Source organism: Oncorhynchus mykiss, chromosome 6 (assembly GCF_013265735.2).
Source record: "Oncorhynchus mykiss isolate Arlee chromosome 6, USDA_OmykA_1.1, whole genome shotgun sequence".
Taxonomy (NCBI): Eukaryota; Metazoa; Chordata; class Actinopteri; order Salmoniformes; family Salmonidae; genus Oncorhynchus; species Oncorhynchus mykiss.
The window spans coordinates 9,022,899-9,044,700 of NC_048570.1; the positions used below are offsets into that span (position 1 = coordinate 9,022,899).

General features: G+C 42.4%; 1 protein-coding gene across 1 annotated transcript in view; it reads left to right on the top strand.

Moving 5' to 3' along the window:
• Positions 1 to 21,802, top strand: part of slc1a3a (solute carrier family 1 member 3a) — a 34,324-nt gene that overhangs the window by 456 nt on the left and 12,066 nt on the right. The window contains exons 2-6 of the mRNA XM_036979359.1: positions 1,177 to 1,457; positions 2,703 to 2,840; positions 15,581 to 15,785; positions 16,327 to 16,369; positions 21,139 to 21,413. Of these exons, the coding sequence (XP_036835254.1) occupies positions 1,277 to 1,457; positions 2,703 to 2,840; positions 15,581 to 15,785; positions 16,327 to 16,369; positions 21,139 to 21,413 (842 nt within the window). The 5' untranslated portion in view covers positions 1,177 to 1,276. The remainder of the gene's footprint in view (positions 1 to 1,176; positions 1,458 to 2,702; positions 2,841 to 15,580; positions 15,786 to 16,326; positions 16,370 to 21,138; positions 21,414 to 21,802) is intronic.

The window sequence follows — 21,802 nt, forward strand, 5'->3', positions numbered from 1 at the left end:
GAGTTTTGCTTCCTTCAGTTCTATGTTGTTTCATTGTAGCCCGAGCAATGTAGTCAACCTGGACTCAGGGGTAGACGTAACATAGTAAAAGTAAATCAAGAAAACTCCAATTTGCATGAGATGTTACGTTAACTATGGTATGTCTTAATTTTTGAATGTCCATCATCCATTTCTTATATCATTTTGCAAATTACAATTTGTACAATATGTTACGAATTTGCAGAATGTATGAAATGCCACGAATTTCAAATAGTTGTGACTAATGTTAGCTGGGTAGCTAACGTTAGCTAGGCTAGGGCTAAGGTTAGGGTTCGAAACATGCAACCTTTGCATTGCTAGACGTTTGTTATATGTAACCGTATGTCTTATGTAACCATACCAAAGATAACATATTATGCTAATTTCAGCACCTCGGATTTAAATTGACTCTGTTACGTCTAGTCTATGAGACCAGGCTGGCTCCTACACTACAACAGCTACTGCATAAAGAACTTGTCTGTATTCCTTATATTTTCAGTTCAGATATATTCATCTTTATTTTATATATTTTGTATACGTACATACAGTATATATCACAGATGTTCACCTAAAACTGAAATCTAAAAGTAAATTATTGGTGATCAGATCGATGGCAATGGATAGATGACTTTCTTTAGGTTATGTGACTTACTTTCTGTGAAAATCTTATCCAATCCATGTCATTTGATGTTGTTTTGGGAAAGTTCCCTTTTCTTTCTGTTCATTCCCACTTGGCCCCTTGAGAGTTTAACTTGTGATGATCATTGGAACGTGTAGGTCTACACACTGTACAGTTTGGGGGTTTTTAGTTGTCTGATACTTAATAGGGATTTTTCAATGGATCATTATGGTACATTTCCACTGGTGGGCTTTGCACCAGGTTTTGGTCCAGAGATTGTGGATGGTAAGTGTGATGATTTGGGGTGGCAGTAACTGAAAGTTGCTGGTTTGAATACCTGAGCTGACAAGATGAAAAATCTGTGGATGTGCCTTGAGCAAAGCACTTAACCCTAATTTGCTCCAGGGGTGGCTGACCCAGTAAAACAATGCATTCCACTGCACCTATCTGGTGTATGTGACAATAAAACATGAATTAAACAAATACATATTATAGCCCTCTTCTTCTCTTACATTTTCCACCCTCCTTCCCTCCCCAAGATTGTCTCATCTCAGCTCTAAGACCAGTGTGGGGAGCCGGACACAGAATCAGGATCTATAGGTCCTCACGGGTGTTGGGAATATAGTGGTACCAGCAACTATGACCAAGAGCAACGGGGAGAACCCGCAGGCCCGAAGCCGAGTCAGACAGATCCGCGATGGCCTCCAGTCCCGTTCCCTGAAGGCTGTGCAGAGGGTGGAGAGTGTCACTAAGGATGACGTCAAGGGTTTCTTCCGCAGAAACGCCTTTGTGATCTTCACTGTCGCTGCGGTCATCATCGGCAAGTGTTGTGTCTTTTAGCCTTTTAGTATGAGAAATGAGAAAGGGCCAGGAAGAACGGAGTTGGTATTCATTTCTTCATATTCCTCATCCTATCTCTTTCTCTTTCTCTCTCTCTCTCGCTCTCTCTCTCTTTCTCTCTCTCTCTCTATCTTACACATGCACTCACAAATACACACACACACACACACACACACACACACACACACACACACACACACACACACACACACACACACACACACACACACACAAACAAACACATTATTAGATTTAGTTTAACAAAATTGTAAAATGCATTGTGTTGAAGGTTGGTATCCACTTAGAATCAATGTTTTCATATTCTCCTTCTCACATCATACAAAATGGGAGAATTTGGTCACGATTGATAATCTGCTGTGACATCAGTGCATCTGATAGCAGTGTAACTTCCCACCATGCCTTCATGCTCCCAGGGAAGAATAATGGCGAGTCAGATGAAGTGAGTGGAGGAACCCTTCACTAACCTCTAACCTCTAACCTCTACCCATTAACCCCTTAGCCTATCCCAGCAGGATCATAGCCGGGAAAAGCTCTGTGATAGAATTCCACACACAGCCCCCAGAGAAAGGGTCAATTGAAGTGCCTGCTCCTCCTTTCCTTTCCTGAACCCTAACCCTGCCACCTGGAGTCATGTTGAAATTCAGGATCACACTAATAGAGTGGTCCAAATCACACCCTATACCTTATATTGTGCGCTACAACCGTAGGCTCTGGTCAAAAGTAGTGCACTATGTAGGCGAAATAGGGTGTCATTTGGGACACATCCTCAACTTGTGTTAGGAGTTTTCGTACAAACGGAAGCCTTTTTTCAATCCCATATACACTGAGTGGACAAAACATGTTCTTTCCATGATATAGACTGACCAGGTGAATCCAAGTGAAAGCTATGATCCCTTATTGATGTTAAATCCACTTTAATCAGTGTAAATGAAGAGGAGGAGACAGGTTAAAGAATAATTTTTAAGCCTTGAGACATTTGAGACATGAATTGTGTATGTGTGCCATTCAGAGGGTGAATGGGCAAGACTAAACATATAAGTGCCTTTGAACAGGGTGTGGTAGTAGGTGTTCCTAATGTTTTGTCCACTCAGTGTAGATCTCTTTAACGAGATATACATCTGTGGGATTATTGTGGATGGATAATTGCATGCATCTGTTCCAGTCAGACTATTATATAGATGAGGTTGTTTATTTTATTTGACAGGTATAGGGCTGGGATTTGCACTGCGGCCCTACAAGATGACCTACCGCGAGGTGAAGTATTTCTCATTTCCTGGAGAGCTGCTGATGAGGATGCTGCAGATGCTGGTGCTTCCCTTGCTGGTGTCCAGTCTCATCACAGGTTAGACGAGGAACCGCCTGTTCCACCACACCACACTGGAGTTGGGTGAAGTTGCCCTTAGACGCTGATCTTCGGTCAGTTTAGGGGAAGAGGAAGCTGATCCTAGATCTGTACTTCATCCAGGAGTGTGCCCACTGCTCATACTATGGCTTTAACTCTACCAACATCGTCTATACTGTTGCGATACTACTGCTGAGAAAACATGAATGGTTTAGCTGGACAAGCAGCTATAATAAATTAACTGCTACTACTGCCCTAAAAACACAGATGAAAAGTTTCCTCATCAATCTACACATAATACCTCATAATGACATCACAAAACCCCATAATGACATCACAAAACCCCATAATGACAAAGCAAAAACATTGTATAAATTGTGCTAATTTATTCAAAATAAAAAACGTATATAACATTTAAATTTTCAGACCTTTTACTCTGTACTTCGGCAGTGATTATAGCCTCAAGTCTTCTTGGGCATGACGTTACAAGCTTGGCACACCTGTATTTGGGGAGTTTCTCCCATTCTTCTCTGCAGATCTCCTCAAGCTCTGTCAGGTTGGATGGGGAGCATCGCTGCACAGCTATTTTCAGGTCTCTCCTGAGATGTTCGTTCTGGTTCAAGTCCGGGATCTGTCTGGGCAACTCAAGGACATTCAGAGACTAGTCCTGAAGCCAGTCCTTTGTTGTCTTGGCTGTGTGCTTAGAGTCATTGTCCTGGTAGAAGATTAACCTTCGCCCCAGTCTCAGGTCCTGAATGCTCCGGAGCAGGTTTTCATCAAGGATCTCCCTGTACTTTGCTCAGTTCATCTTTCCCTCAGTCCTGACTAGTCTCCCAGTCCCTGCTTCACCGTAGCGATGGTGCCAGGTTTCCTGCAGACGTGATGCTTGGCATTCAAACCAAGGACTTCCATCTTGGTTTCATCAGACGAGATAATCTTGTTTCTTATGGTCTAAGCATCCTTTAGGTGCCTTTTGGCAAACTCCAAGCGGGCTGTCATGTTCCTTTTACTGAAGAGCGGCTTCCGCCTGACCACTCTACCATAAAGGCCTGATTGGTGGAATGCTGCATAGATGGTTGTCCTTCTAAGGTTCTCCCATCTCCACAGAGGAACTCTGGAGCTCTGTCTGAGTGACCATTGAGTTCTTGGTCACCTCTCTGACCAAGGCCCTTCTCCCCGATTGCTCAGTTTGGCCAGGCGGCCAGCTCTAGTAATACTCTTGGTAGTTCAAAAATACTTCCATTTAAGAATGAAGAAGCCCACTGTGTTCGTGGGGACCTTCAATGCTGAAGAAATGTTTTGGTACCCTTCCCCAGATCTGTGCCTTGGCACAATCCTGTCTCTGAGCTCTACGGACAATTCCTTCGACCTCATGGCTTGGTCTTTGCTCTGACATGCACTGTCAACTGTGGGACCTTATATAGACATGTGTGTGCATTTCCATATAATGTTCAATCAATTGAATTTACCACAGGTGGAGTCCAGTCAAGTTGTAGAAACACCTCAAGGATGATCAATGGGAACGGGGTGCACCTGAGCTCAATTTCGAGTCTCATAGCAAAGGGTCTGAATACTTACTGTTTTTTATTTTTAATACATTTGCACAAAGTTCTAAAAACCTGTTTTCGCCATGTCCTTATGGGGTATTGTGATGTCATTATGGGGTTTTGTGATGTCATTATGGGGTTTTGTGATGTCATTATGGGGTATTGTGATGTCATTATGGGGTTTGTGATGTCATTACGGGGTTTGTGATGTCATTACGGGGTATTGTGTGTAGAATGATGAGGATTTGTTTTATTTAATCCATTTTAGAATAAGGCTGTAATGTAACAAAACGTGGAAAAGGGGAAGGGGTCTGAATACTTTCTGAATGCACTGTATCCTTTAGATGAGACCACCTTTCCAACTCTTAACTAATACAATATTACACTGAACAAAAATATATATGCATCATGTAAATTGTTGGTCCCATGTTTCAGGAGCTGAAATCCAAAAATCGCAGAAATGTTCCATAGGCACAAAATAGGCCAAAAGCTTATTTCTCTAATTTTGTGCACAACTTGTTTACATCCCTGTTAGTGAACATTTCTCCTTTGTCAAGATAATCCATCCACCTGGCAGATGTGGCATATCAAGAAGCTGATTAAACAGCATGATCATTACACAGGTGCACCTTGTGCTGGGGTCAATTAAGGGCCACTCTAAAATGTGCAGTTTTGTCAATGCCACATACTGTATGTGTCAAGATATGAGGGAGCGTGCAATTGGCATGCTGACTGCAGGAATGTCCACCAGAGCTGATGCCAGAGAATTGAATGTTCATTTCTCTACCATAAGCTGCCTACAATGTCGTTATAGAGAATTTGGCAGCATGTCCAACCGGCATCACGCCAGCCGTGGGCCTCCACATCCGGCTTCTTCACCTGCGGAATCGTCATTGGGTGGGTGCTGAGGAGTATTTCTGTCTGTAGTAAAGCCCTTTTGTCCAGAAAAACATATTCTGATTGGCTAGTTCTGGCTCCCCAGTGGGTAAACCTATTCCCTCCAAGGAGGGAAATCTATAGATTAGGATTTTCCTCACATTAACTTTATCTCAGTAAAATCTTTGAAATTGTTGCGTTTATATGTGTGTTCAGTATATATTGATAGATATTGCTATGTGATTTTAACAAACAAAACACTTTGTTTGTTGATTCTTGACTTTACCATGTACCTCTGTGGTCACGTCCTAATGGCACCCTATTCCCTATATAAAGAACTTATTTTCTTCAGGCCAAGTACACTATTTAGGGGAATAAGGTGGTATTTAGGACCTAACCTGAGAGCAAACACTATTCCATGTTTACCATTGCATGTTTTTTGGGGTCCAGATGTGCTTCTAAATGACCTTACTGGAAGGTCATGATCCAAAGACAGATATTTGTATTTCTTTGTCCCAATTCTTAGCCAATGTACAAAGTCAAACCAAAACATCAGTGAGTCCGGGACGGGCTCGTACCTGGTCGTGTCTGCTTGTTTGTATTTGACAGGAAGTGGGCGTTATGCATGTGGCTTCTGAGTGGCTTCTTGGCCTATAATAACACTCTTTGTACCGTGCAGCTCTTCATTAACATATCCTCTGAGCTAATGTCACATGATACATGATAGTAAACAAAGCTCTGTGTTTTCAGACCAAAGCTCTTCAAGAAATCCCTGTAGTATGTACAGTGGTGTAAAGTACTTAAAAACCTTTTAAGGATCAGACTGTTTTTTTCAATTTTCACCTAAAATGACATACCCAAGTCTAACTGCCTGTAGCTCAGGCCCTGAAGCAAGGATATGCATATTCTTGGTACCATTTGAAAGGAAACGCTTTGAAGGTTGTGGAAATGTGAAAGGAATGTAGGTGAATCATACAATCATACAAAGATAATACAAAGAAAAAACAACTGTTCTTTTGTAATTTTTTGTACCATCATCTTTGAAATGCAAGAGAAAGGCCATCATGTATTACTCCAACGCAGGTGCAATTTAGATTTTGGCCACTAGACGGCAGCAGTGTATGTGAAGTTTTAGACTGATCCAATGAACCATTGTATTTCTGTTAAACATTTTTTATTAAGTCTGCCCAAATGTGCCTAATTGGTTTATTGATACATTTTCAAATGCCTAACTGTGCACTCTCCTCAAACAATATCATGGTTCTATTTCACTGTAATAGCTACTGTAAATTGGACAGTTCAGTTAGATTAACAAGAATTTAAGCTTTCTGCCCATATGAGATATGTCCATGTCCTGGGAAATGTTCTTGTTACTTACAACGTCATGCTAATCACATTAGCCTACGTTAGCTCAACCGTCCTGTGGTAGTGTCACCGATGCCGTAGAGTTTAAGTAAAAAATACTATAAAGTACCACTTTTACTTCACTACATTCCTGAAGAAAATAATGTAATTTCTACTCCATACATTTCCCCTGACACCCAAAAGTACTCATTACATTTTGAAAATTGCCTAATTCACGCACTTATCAAGAGAACATCCCTGGTCATCCCTACTGCCCCCGATCTGGTGGACTAACAAAACACATGCTTCATTTGAAAATGTACTTACTATGAAGGTGATATGTGGCTGTCCCACCTAGCTATCTTAAAATGCATTATCTGTCAGTCACTCTGGATAAGAGCATCTGCTAAACGACTAAAATGTCAAATAGAATAATACTGTGAAGTTGTGAAAATGATGATAATTCCCTTTTAGTGTAAGAGCTGTTTGAAAAGACTGGTGGGATGGACTTTTGGCCTTCCTGGTGACATCACCAAGCAGTCAATTAGTTTATAGACCAATAAGAAAGAGAGTTTGAAACCACTCAGCCAATAACAACTCGTTTTCAGTTTTCCCCTCCCCAATCAGACCACTCCTTTTTGTTTATTTTTGAACATTAGAATTGAAAGCAATCACGCTAAGTTATTTAATTGTTACCCAGAAATGATTTGATATTGAGATAAAAACAGCTGCATTGGATCTTTAATCACTGCATTTGTAGGTACATCTGCACAGTATGTTTGTTAGCTAGCCAGCCAGACTGTCATTTAATAGGATCTGTGTTCAGACTGAGCTCTGGGAAGTTGTGGTATCGAGCATAAACCTTCAGATCTGTTTTGGGGGAGTAAAGATAGGTGATTGAGTGTTGAGTTACAGATGAACAGATGGAATGGAGAGAGAGTAATGAAGGGGAAGAGTGAACTGAACAGGGGTTGTTGTGAGACTAGGTGGTGCTGCTCCTGTGTGGTCGCCGGTCTCTTCACCCAACAGGAGCTTCCGACTCGGGTCGAGTAGGGTCAAAGGTCGAGTAGGGTCAAGGGTCACGGTGGCCATGCAGAGACAGCCTGGAGAGACAAAGCAGCCTTTCTCTCACCTCATGAATAGAGACTCTTCCAGTAAGATATGTTGCGCCTATGTTTCCCAAAAAAAGCATTTCACACTTTAAAAACGTGAGGGGGATGTTTTTTCCCCCATTTTTACTGGATGCAATTTAATCTATAATTCAGAATTTGACAATGGAGGAAAAATCTATTGAAAGTGAAAGGAAATGTTTGGTCTCTTTGATACTGTGAACTTAGTGTAGACTAAAGTAAACCCCCCAAAAACAGTGAAGAAGAGAATAACTTTATTAAGGAGCATATTGGGCAATTATTTTCTGGAAATATATAATCTGATCAGTATTATTACATCTGTGAAAGTGTTTCCTCATCTAGCATTACTGTGTTAAACAGCTGTAGGAAACATTACGTTGGTCATTGGCTCATAAAACCGTCGCAGGGTTTGATTTACACTATGAAATGGGAAACTCTTGTTGCCTGACTACATTGGAGTCTATGGTTAGAGAATGACATCGATGTTGACACTGGGTGGCTGCCACATTGAGACTTGAAATAAACACTTTGATTCAGACTACGACATGTATAGAATATAGGGAAACTTTTTTGGGATCCCATCAAATGCAAACATGGACGTGATAAAAATGGATGGATATTGGTTGAGCTTGGCTAATATGACTACTGATGGTACAAAATATGTTACGTACAACTTCGGAATTGCAACATTGTAAGAAGAGTGAAACATTTCAATATATTGTGACATACAACAGTTAAAGGGGTTGACACTTTTATACTGAACAAAAACATAAACCCAACGAGTGTTGATCCCATTTTCCACGAGCTGAAATATTCTCAGAAATGTTCCATATGCACAAGAAGCTTATTTCTCTCATATTTTGTGGACAACTTTTTTCTTTTTTTCTTTTTTACATCCTTGTTAGTGAGCAGTTCTCCTAGTATAATCCATCCACCTGACAGGTGTGGTTTATAAAGAAGCTGATTAAACAGCATGATCAATACACAGGTGCACCTTGTGCTGGGGGACAATAAGGCCACTCTAAAAATGTGCAGTTTTGTCACACAACACAATGCCAGAAATGTGTCAAGTTTTGAGAGAGTGTGCAATTGGCATGCGGACTGCAGGAATGTCCACCCGAGTTGTTGCCAGAGAATTTAATGTTAATTTTCCTACAATAAGCCGCCTCCAATGTTGTTTTAGAGAATTTGGCAGTATGTCCAACCGGCCTCACAACCGCAGACCACATGTAACCATGCCAGCCGTGGACCTCCACATCCGGCTTCTTCACCTGCGGGATCGTCTGAGACCAACTACCCAGACAGCTGATGAAACTGTGGGATCTTCTGAGACCAGCCACCCAGACAGCTGATGAAACTGTGGGATCGTCTGAGACCAGCCACCCAGACAGCTGATGAAACTGTGGGATCGTCTGAGACCAGCCACCCAGACAGCTGATGAAACTGTGGGATCATCTGAGACCAGCCACCCAGACAGCTGATGAAACTGTGGGATCATCTGAGACCAGCCACCCAGACAGCTGATGAAACTGTGGGATCATCTGAGACCAGCCACCCAGACAGCTGATAAAACTGTGGGTTTGCACAACCAAAACATTTCTGAACAAACTGTCAGAAACCGTCTCAGGGAAGCTCACCTGCGTGCTCGTCGTCCTCACCAGGGTCTTGACCTGACTGCAGTTTGGCGTCGTAACCGACTTCAGTGGGCAAATGCTCACCTTCGATGGCCACTGGCACGCTGGTGTTGTGTGCTCTTCACGGTTGAATCCTGGTTTCAACTGTACCGGACAGATAGCAGACAGCATGTATGGTGTCGGGTGGAGAGCGGTTTGCTGACGTCAATGTTGTGAACAGAGTGCCTCATGGTGGTGTTGGGGTTATGTTATGAGCAGGCATAAGCTATGGATAACGAACACAACTGCTTTTTATCGATGGAAATTTGAATGCACAGAGATACTGTGACGAGATCCTGAGGCCCATTGTCGTGCCATTCATCCTCCTCCATCACCTCATGTTTCAGCAAGATAATGAATGGCCCCATGTCACAAGGATCTGTACACAATTCCTGGAAGCTGAAAATGGCCCAGTTCTTCCATGGTCTGTATACTCACCAGACATGTCACCCTTTGAGCATGTTTGGAAAGATCTCGATCGACATGTACAACAGCGTGTTCCATTTCCTGCCAATATCCATATGTTGTTTAGTGTATATCCCAATATGTTACTGATAAATTGTACCATAATATCTAGATAATTTCTGATATTGCATGTCCTTCAAATTATGTTGTTTGTTAGATGGGAGAGGGAGAAAGGGAGAGAGACGGAGGTAGAGAGAGAGAGAGACAGCGGTAGAGAGAGGGAGAGACAGAGGTAGAGAGAGAGAGAGAGGGAGGGTCTGGGGTCCACTCACCAACCAAGAATTCACAAACACCAAATTGAGACTGCATGCAGAATTCTGCAAAAAATATCCTCAGTGTACAACGTAAAACACCAAATAATGCATGCAGAGCAAAATTAGACCGATGCCCGCTAATTATCAAAATCCAGAACAGAGCCATTAAATTATACAATCACCTAAAAGGAAGCGATTCCCAAACCTTCCATAATAATAAAGCCATCACCTACAGAAAGATGAACCTGGAGAAGAGTCCTCTTAGCAAGCTGGTCCTGGGGCTCTGTTCACAAACCCAAACAGACCCCACAGTGCCCCAGGACAGCAACACAATTAGACCCAACCAAATCATGAGAAACTTAAAGATAATTACTTGACACATGGAAAGAATTAACAAAAAAACTGAGGAAACTAGAATGCTATTTGGCCCCAAACAGAGAGTACACAGTGGCAGAATACCTGACTACTGTGACTGACCCAAACTTAAGGAAAGCTTTGACTATGTACAGACTCAGTGAACATTGCTATTGAGAAAGTAGGCAGACCTGGCTCTCAAGAGAAGACAGGCTATGTGCACACTGCCCACAAAACGGGGTGGAAACTGAGCTGCACTTCCTAACCTCCTGCCAAATGTATGACCATATTAGAGACATATTTTCCTCAGATTACACAGATCCACGAAGAATTCAAAAACAAACCCAATTTTGACAAACTCCCATATCTATTGGGTGAAATACCACATTGTGCCAGCACAGCAGCAAGATTTGTGACCTTTTGCCACAAGAAAAGGGCAACCAGGGAAGAACAAACACCTTTGTAAATTCAACCCATATTTATGTTTATTTATTTTCCCTTTTGTACTTTAACCATTTGCACATCAACAGATGTGACTCAACAGCCTTGGTTTCTCAAATGATTGCCTCACCTGGTTCACCAACTACTTCTGCAACAGAGTTCAGTGTGTCAAATCTGAGGGCCTGTTGTCCGGGCCTCTGGCAGTCTCTATGGGGGTGCCACAGGGTTTAATTCTTGGGCCGACTCTCTTCTCTGTATATATCAATGATGTCGCTCTTGTTGCTGGTGAGTCTCTGATCCACCTCTACACACACGACACCATTCTGTATACTTCTGACCCTTCTTTGGACACTGTGTTAACAACCCTCCAGACGAGCTTCAATGTCATACAACTCTCCTTCCGTGGCTTCCAACTGCTCTTAAATACAAGTAAAACTAAATGCATGCTCTTCAACCGATCGCTGCCTGCACCTGCCCGCCAGTCCAGCATCACTACTCTGGACGGTTCTGACTTAGAATATGTGGACAACTACAAATACCTTGGTGTCTGGTTAGACTGTAAACTCTCCTTCCAGACTCACATTAAACATCTCCAATCCAAAGTTAAATCTAGAATTGGCTTCCTATTTCGCAACATAGCATCCTTCACTCATGCTGCCAAATATACCCTTATAAAACTGACCAACCTACCGATCCTCGACTTCGGCGATGTCATTTACAAAATAGCCTCCAACACCCTACTCAACAAATTGGATGCAGTCTATCACAGTGCCATCCGTTTTGTCACCAAAGCCCCATATACTACCCAACACTGCGACCTGTACGCTCTCGTTGGCTGGCCCTTGCTTCATACTCGTCGCCAAACCCACTGGCTCCAGGTCATCCTCAGGTCTCTGCTAGGTAAAGCCCCGCCTTATCTCTGCTTGCTGGTCACCATAGCACCCACCTGTAGCACGCACTCCAGGTATATCTCTCTGGTCACCTCCAAAGCCAATTCCTCCTTTGGCCGCCTCTCCTTCCAGTTCTCTGCTGCCAATGACTGAAACGAACTACGAAAATCTCTGAAACTGAAAACACTTATCTCCCTCACTAGCTTTAAACACCAGCTGTCAGAGCAGCTCACTGCACCTGTACAGCTCACAGATCACTGCACCTGTACATAGCCCATCTATAAATAGCCCAAACAACTACCTCTTCCCCTACTGTTTTTAGTTATTTATTTTGCTCATTTAGATCCCAGTATTTCTACTTTGCACACTCACCTACTGTCAAATCTACCATTCCAGTGTTTTAATTGCTATATTGTATTTACATCGCCACCATGGCCTATGTATTGCCTTTACCTCATTTGCTCACATTGTATATAGACTTATTTTTCTACTGTATTATTGACTGTATGTTTGTTTTACTCCATGTACTCCATTTACTCCAACAACTCTGTGTTGTTATATGTGTCGAACTGCTTTGCTTTATCTTGGCCAGGTCGCAGTTGTAAATGAGAACTTGTTCTCGACTAGCCTACCTGGTTAAATAAAGATGTTCTCAACTAGCCTACCTGGTTAAATAAAGGTGTTCTCAACTAGCCTACCTGGTTAAATAAAGGTGTTCTCAACTAGCCTACCTGGTTAAATAAAGATGTTCTCGACTAGCCTACCTGGTTAAATAAAGGTGTTCTCAACTGGCCTACCTGGTTAAATAAAGATGTTCTCGACTAGCCTACCTGGTTAAATAAAGGTGTTCTCAACTGGCCTACCTGGTTAAATAAAGATGTTCTCGACTAGCCTACCTGGTTAAATAAAGATGTTCTCGACTAGCCTACCTGGTTAAATAAAGGTGTTCTCAACTGGCCTACCTGGTTAAATAAAGATGTTCTCGACTAGCCTACCTGGTTAAATAAAGATGTTCTCGACTAGCCTACCTGGTTAAATAAAGGTGTTCTCAACTGGCCTACCTGGTTAAATAAAGATGTTCTCGACTAGCCTACCTGGTTAAATAAAGATGTTCTCGACTAGCCTACCTGGTTAAATAAAGATGTTCTCAACTTGCCTACCTGGTTAAATAAAGGTGTTCTCAACTAGCCTACCTGGTTAAATAAAGGTGTTCTCAACTAGCCTACCTGGTTAAATAAAGGTGAAATAATAATACATAAAAAAAAAACATCTTTACGACATAATATGACATTTCAAATGTCTTTCTTCTTTTGGAACTTCTGTGCGTGTAATGTTTACTGTACATTTTTTTATGTTTATTTTGGGGCGGCAGGGTGGTTAGAGCGTTGAACTAGTAACCGGAAGGTTGCAAGTTCAATCCCCCGAGCTGGCAAGGTACAAATTTGTCATTCTGCCCCTGAACAGGCAGTTAACCCACTGTTCCTAAGCCTTCATTGAAAATAAGAATGACTTGCCTAGTTAAATAAATTGTTTATTTCACTTTTGTTTATCTACCTCACTTGCTTTGGCAATGGTAACATATGTTTCCCATGCCAATAAAGCCCTTAAATTTAAACTTAAATTGAATTGAGAGAGAGGCCTCTGTCGTTTTCTCCCTCTTTGCATCAGCTGCTCTAATTACTGCTATGTGTGGTCTGCTTGTGACAAGGGCCCTCATGGCTCTCCCTCCTTGTCCTCTTACTACACATAAAACACTGCATTTCCTTCCGTTGCTTTCTAGAAGAGAAAAAACTAACATATTGTGGCCAGGCATTTCATGACCCCACATAAGAGGGAAGTGCAGAGGTTTAAAGGGTGGGTGGATGGGTGGATGAATTGGGAGATAGGGGGTGGGGCCGTGGAGGTTATACAAGGGGTGTGTGGTGGGGCCTCTGCTCACATCAACCCACTCGTTAGTTCTAGCCCATGGCTAAATCAGACTAATATGTTTTTTACACTAACTCGGTGCATTCAGAAAGTATTCAGACCCTTTGACTTTTTCCACATTTTGTTACATTAACAGCCGTATTCTAAAATGTATGAAATAGTTGTATTTCCCCCACCGATCTACGTACAATACCACATAATGACAAAGCAAAAGACATGTTTTTTTTAAATGTTTATAAATGTATTTAAAATCAAAAAAAACTTTATCATTGCTTTGTCATTTTGGGGTATTGGTGAGGGGGGTAAAACAATTGATCAATGTTATAATAAAGCTGTAATGTAACTATATGTGGAAAAAGTCAAGGGGTCTGAAATACTTTCTGAATGCACTGTGCCTCTGTTTTGCTCATCTGGATGTATGTATAATCTCTCATTTTAAAGTAAACACTACACTGTTGATGCACAGTTGGCAATGTAGGCCTAAACAGTGCCTTGATTGGCACGATCAGTTGTCTTCAAGATATTTTTGCCATAAAAAAAAAATTGTCCTAAAAATCACTGTTCATAAAAGGTCTAAGTCAATATAGAACATCAGACAGACTATCTGCATTTGCATCAGTTCAATAAATGAAGGAACCCTGCAGGGAACTTCTACTTCTGACAGGCTACAAATAAATAGTTCACTTTTGTCTGTTGTGCTAATGCCAGAGATCTGGGTATGCGTCCCAAAAGGCACCCTATTCCCTATATAGTGCATTACTTTTAAGTGAATAGAGTACCATTTAGGACAGAGCCTATACAGAGTTAATGGCCTCATGCTCATTGTTCCTGGACCTAAAGGAACTGAATAGGTATTGTGCTGGATGGCTGTGAATTTTAGTTGGCATAGCTCTAACATCACAATGTCTCCTCTACTCTCCTCTCCTCTAGAACTCTTTGAATAACCCTTCTGGTTTCATTTATAACCTTTTTGAGTTCCATGTAGAACCCTTTACACAGAGGGTTCTACCTGGAACCACAAAGTATTCTACCTGCAACCAAAAAGGTTCTTCCGATGGGGACAGTTGAAGAACCCTGTTGGAACCCTTTTCCTAAGGGTGTACAGCACTTTGGTTTAATGAACATTCTCTGAATGAGAAAGTAATTATTTCACTCTAAAGGATGAAAATGCAGTGGCTGCATTTCTTGTTGCCAAAGAGATGGGGGAGAATCAATGTAGCTGTGCAAGCTGGACTAAGTCAACAAGTTTTCCCAGGGTTGTCCGAAAGGGAAAAGGGGGGGGGGGGAGGGTAAAGAAAGAGAATTGCAGGCAATAAGATTAGTGTGTAAAGGGGGAGAGCAGAGGAGAGAGACTGGGGGCCATGTAGGGGTCACACGGTGCACCTCTGAAAAGAACACATACATCACATCTCATTCACACAAAAGGCTGAACTGGGGGGAATACCCCATAAGAACAGCTGACACTGAAAATATGTCGCTAACTAACGTCATTGCTATTGAAGCAAGCTTATTGTCCCAGTATGTTATCCTCCCCAGAATAACCATTTTTTTTAAATTCTCACTTTAAAATCCTTTACATCCCGTCAAAGAGATTCAAACTCAGCTACAGCGACTCAGCTGAAGCAGTCCAGCCTGGAAGTCACAGCTAGTTTCAATTCCTGTGTTAGAAAACGTCAGGGGATAGTGGTGGCCTGTGTCCTAAATAGCACCCTAGTCATTATAGAGGGAATGGGGAGCCATTTGGGACACAAACTTGGTGAGCATGGCAGGTCTGGGATTGTCATCAAGTGTTTTCTCTATTCTCAGACTGACTCACCAGGCAGTCTTTTTGTCTCACCAGGCATTGCAGCATTGGACAGCCGTGCCTCTGGGAAGATGGGTATGCGGGCAGTGGTGTACTACATGACCACCACAGTCATCGCAGTCTTCATCGGCATCGTCATGGTGCTCATCATCCACCCTGGGAAGGGCTCCAAGGACGAATTCAAAAATCAGCAGAAGATCGAGCAGGTCAGCCCTGCTGACGCTTTCCTGGACCTCATCAGGTAGGCCATAATTATTGTTGTGTATTCAGGGTGGTGCCCTGACCGGGACTCAAACCTAGGTCCAGCGATTGTCAACCCAACACCTTAACCGTTACGCCAAGAGATCCGAAACTTGGTGTTGAGTTAGAGTCGCAACTGTAATTTATACTGCTTCCTGTTGCTGTTCTGTTGTTGTTTCCTGTTGCTGTTCTGTTGTAGTTTCCTGTTGTCGTTCTGTTGTTGCTTCCTGTTGCCGTTCTGTTGTTGTTTCCTGTTGAAGTTCTGTTGTTGTTTCCTGTTGAAGTTCTGTTGTTGCTTCCTGTTGCTGCTTCCTGTTGCTGTTCTGTTGTTGCTTCCTGTTGCTGTTCTGTTGTTGCTTCCTGTTGCTGTTCTGTTGTTGCTTCCTGTTGCTATTCTGTTGTTGCTTCCTGTTCTGTTGTTGTTTTCTAATTTTCTCTTACATTCACATGAATGATCAGTTTGTCACTATAAAGGAAAATAAAAAGCAAGTAAAATACTTTTTTCAGTAGTGAGATTTGATTGGTTTGTTTCTCTCTTCTAGAAACATGTTCCCTCCAAACATTGTGCAAGCTTGCACACAGCAGGTAAGTCCTTTTCTGTTCCAAAATGTAAACCTGGACCGTACATCGATCTCACTGACATATTTGTACAAAGGGAACAATGTGAAACCCAGATCAGTGCCGTTTCCAGATAGTATTAACGAAGCCTAGTAATATAACCCACAGGGAAATATCAAAGTCCACTGCTTATCGTGAATACACCAAACATTAGGAACACCTTCCTCAGAACAGACTCAATTCGTCGGGGCATGGACTCTACAAGGTGTTGAAAGCATTCCCCAGGGATGCTGGTCCATGTTGACTCCAATGCTTCCCACTGTTGTGTCAACTTGGCTGGATGTCCTTTGGGTGGTGGGCCATTGTTGATACACTGGTGAGTGTCAAAAACCCAGCAGTGTTGTTGCAGTTCTTGACACAAACCGGTGCACCTGGCACATACTATCATACCCCTTTCAAAGGCACTTAAATTGTTGTCTTGCCCATTCACCCTCTGAATGGCACACATACACAATCCATGTCTCTAGGCTTAGAAATCCTTCTTTAACCTGTCTCCTCCCCTTCATCTACACTGTTGTGTAACAGGGTTCTTCCTGGGAAGGACCAAAATGCAGCGTGGTTAAGGTTCATGTTTTTTAATAAGAAAACTAAACATGAACATAATACAAAACAATAAACGTGAAAAAACGAAACAGCCCTATCTGGTGCAACAAACACAGAGACAGGAAACAGCCCTATCTGGTGCACCAAACACAAAGACAGGAAACAGCCCTATCTGGTGCAACAAACACAGAGACAGGAAACAGCCCTATCTGGTGCACCAAACACAAAGACAGGAAACAGCCCTATCTGGTGCAACAAACACAGAGACAGGAAACAGCCCTATCTGGTGCAACAAACACAGAAATAGGAAACAGCCCTATCTGGTGCGACAAACAACAGAGACAGGAAACAGCCCTATCTGGTGCTACAAACACAAAGACAGGAAACAGCCCTATCTGGTGCTACAAACACAGAGACAGGAAACAGCCCTATCTGGTGCAACAAACACAGAGACAGGAAACAGCCCTATCTGGTGCACCAAACACAAAGACAGGAAACAGCCCTATCTGGTGCAACAAACACAGAGACAGGAAACAGCCCTATCTGGTGCAACAAACACAGAGACAGGAAACAGCCCTATCTGGTGCAACAAACACAGAGACAGGAAACAGCCCTATCTGGTGCTACAAACACAAAGACAGGAAACAGCCCTATCTGGTGCAACAAACACAGAGACAGGAAACAGCCCTATCTGGTGCAACAAACACAGAGACAGGAAACAGCCCTATCTGGTGCTACAAACACAGAGACAGGAAACAGCCCTATCTGGTGCACCAAACACAAAGACAGGAAACAGCCCTATCTGGTGCTACAAACACAGAGACAGGAAACAGCCCTATCTGGTGCTACAAACACAAAGACAGGAAACAGCCCTATCTGGTGCTACAAACACAAAAACAGGAAACAGCCCTATCTGGTGCAACAAACACAGAGACAGGAAACAGCCCTATCTGGTGCAACAAACACAAAGACAGGAAACAGCCCTATCTGGTGCAGAAAACACAAAGACAGGAAACAGCCCTATCTGGTGCAGAAAACACAAAGACAGGAAACAGCCCTATCTGGTGCAGAAAACACAAAGACAGGAAACAGCCCTATCTGGTGCAGAAAACACAAAGACAGGAAACAGCCCTATCTGGTGCAGAAAACACAAAGACAGGAAACAGCCCTATCTGGTGCAACAAACACAAAGACAGGAAACAGCCCTATCTGGTTCAGAAAACACAAAGACAGGAAACAGCCCTATCTGGTGCAACAAACACAAAGACAGGAAACAGCCCTATCTGGTGCAGAAAACACAAAGACAGGAAACAGCCCTATATGGTGCAACAAACACAAAGACAGGAAACAGCCCTATCTGGTGCAGAAAACACAAAGACAGGAAACAGCCCTATCTGGTGCAACAAACACAGAGACAGGAAACAGACCTATCTGGTGCAACAAACACAAAGACAGGAAACAACCACCCACCAAACCCAACACAAAACAGGCTACCTAAATATGGTTCCCAATCAGAGACAATGACTAACACCTGCCTCTGATTGAGACCCATATCAGGCCAAACATATAAATAGACAAACTAGACATAGAATGCCCACTCAGATCACACCCTGACCAAACAAAACATAGAAACATACAAAGCAAACTATGGTCAGGGTGTGACATGTTTGAAGTGGATTTAACAAGTGACATCAGGAAGGGATCATAGCCTTCACCTGGTCAGTCTGTCATGGACATAGCAGGTGTTCTTAATGTTTTCTACTCTCAGTGTACATGACATATTATACAATAATATATACCATTTAGCAGATGTTTTTATCCATAGAGACTTACAGTCATGCGTGCATACATTTATCATATCGGTGGTCCCAGGAATCAAACCCACTATCCTGGCATTGCAGGTGCCATGCTCAACCCACTGAGCTACAGAGGACCAGGTTTTTTATGTAATAAAGTGTGTTGGTTTTTTTCATTGTTAATCTGTTCATAGAAATCTACCTACCCGTATACAGTGGATTTGGAAAGTATTCAGACCCCTTGACTTTCCACATTTTGTTACGTTACAGCCTTATTCTAAAATTTATTTTTTATTTTTATTATCCTAATCCATCTACACACAATACCCCATATTAACAAAGCAAAAACGTGTTTTTAGACATTTTTGCTAATTTATTAAAAAATAAAAACTGAAATACCTTATTTACATAAGTACTCAGACCCTTTGCTATTAGACTCGAAATTGAGCTCAGGTGCATCCTGTTTCCATTGATCATCCTTGAGCTGTTTCTTCAACTTGATTGGATTCCAGCTGTGGTAAATTCAATTGATTGGACATGATTTGGAAAGGCACACACCTGTCTATATAAGGTCCCACTGTTGACAGTGCATGTCAGAGCAAAAACCAAGTTGTGAGGTCGAAGGAATTGTCCGTAGAGCTCTGAGACAGGATTGTGACGAGGCACAGATCTGGGGAAGGTAACCAACATTTTTTAGCAGCATTGAAGGTCCCCAAGAACACAGTGGCCTTCATCATTCTTAAATGGAAGAAGTTTGGAACCACCAAGATTCTTCCTAGACCTGGCCACCTGGCCAAACAGAGCAATCGAGTAGAAGGGTCTTGGTCAGGGAGGTGACCAAGAATCCGATGGTCACTCTGACAGAGCTCTGGAGTTCCTCTGTGGAGATGGGAGAACCTTCTATGCAGTACTCCAGCAATCAGCCCTTTATGGTAGAGTGTCTAGATGGAAGCCACTCCTCAGTAAAAGGCACATGACAGCCCGCTTGGAGTTTGCCAAAAGGCACCTAAAGGACTCTCAGACTTTGAGAAATAACATTCTCTGGTCTGATGAAACTAAGGCTGAAATCTTTGGTTTGAATGCCAAGCATCAAGTCTGGAGGAAACGAGTCACCATTCCTACGGTGAAGCATGGTGGTGGCAGCATCATGCTGTGGGTATGTTTTTCAGTGGCAGGGACTGGGAGACTAGTCAGGATCGAGGGGCACGTAATGGCTAGAACTCTGAAACTTTCAACAGAGAAGAAGAAAATCTCTACAAAACTAAAGACTACACATTCACAGTCTGCAGCTGTATATGTAAAATAGTCTAGGAAACTCGACCGAAGACGAGAGGAGAACATTTCCCTATCAAACGACCATTGGTACGTCTCACATATCCATTGCAACAGACAGACGCTACAACTACAAAGGATCTGGGGGACAAACCAGAGACTTTCTGTCGACTGACCCTCCAGCAGACGGACTGGCGATTTCAACAGAGACAACAAAGTGACCAAGAATCCGATGGTCACTCGGATGTGTAAATTGCAATTATTTTCGAATGAGCGGCCATTCATGTGCAAGGTATTAGCATTTCCATGAGCATAGTTATCAGCTGTGTGTACGATAGTGGAGTCGTTTTGTTTTTCCTCCCGCTCTTTCTCACCTGCCCCTCCCTTTTCATTTGGTGTAACAAGCCGTCATATTGGTTTAGTCCACTAGGGACTTTTCATTATCATCATGTATAATATATAACCCATCCTGTGTGTATTTATGCACTTCTGTGTGATTATTTAGTTAGTTAGTAAATAAATAATTAAGCAATTGGTATATCACCTATTCATCATTTATACTAGGGTTCGTGCTGATATCCAAGAGTTTGCGACCTTCAGAATATGACTGATGATGTGGTAATACATTAATAAGTGACTGTTAAATTCTGGAAATAGTAACTCTTTAAACAACATTTTCCCATGGCGTTAGTTTAATCATGTAATAATTGCACATAGACAATTGATTTGATAATTTAAGTCTTCACATTAATGATAGTCCAAGACACACATGTAGCATCATACCCAAAAAGACTCAAGGCTGTAATCGCTGCCAAAGGTGCTTCAACAAAGTACTGAGAAAAAAGTCTGAATGGGATATTTCAGTTTTTTTTTAACGGTTTTGCTTTGTCATTATGTGGTATTGTGATGTCATTATGTGGTATTGTGATGTCATTATGTGGTATTGTGATGTCATTATGTGGTATTGTGTGTAATTTGATAAGGGGAAAAATACTAGTTAATCAATTTTAGAATAAGTCTGTAACGTAACAAAATGTGGAAAAGTCAAGGGGTCTGAATACTTTCTGAATACACTGTATAAACACTGAACAAAAATCAATAAAGCTTTGCACCTTTGCCCTACAGTTTAAAACGCAGTACGGAAAGAGAGTGGTCCATGTGAAGATGACGGTGAACGATACCCTCTTCGTCTTGAACGGGACCCAGGGGCAGCATATCATGCGGGAGGAGGTGATCCCCATCCCGGGGCAGGTGAACGGGGTCAATGCCCTGGGTCTGGTCGTGTTCTCCATATGCTTCGGTCTCATCATTGGCAGCATGAAGGAGCAGGGAAAGCCCCTCAAGGACTTCTTTGTCTGTCTCAACGAGGCTATCATGAGACTGGTGGCCATTATCATGTGGTGCGTGGTGCAGTGTTAGGCATGGTTTGAATTCGGTTTAGGGCGAAGTTGCCCCTAGACATTGATCTTGGTTCAGTTTTAGGATTGTGGGACTGGAAGCTGATCCTAAATCTGTACCTAGAGGAAACCTCACCCCGGAGAGTTCAAATTACAAGGTGGCTGGGAATTACAGGCTGGTTAGGAATTACAGGGTGGCTGGGAATTACAGGGTGGCTGGGAATTACAGGCTTTTTGGGAATTACAGGCTGGTTAGGAATTACAGGGGGGCTGGGAATTACAGGGGGGCTGGGAATTACAGGGTGGTTGGGAATTACAGGGTGGCTGGGAATTACAGGGTGGCTGGGAATTACAGGCTTTTTGGGAATTACAGGCTGGTTAGGAATTACAGG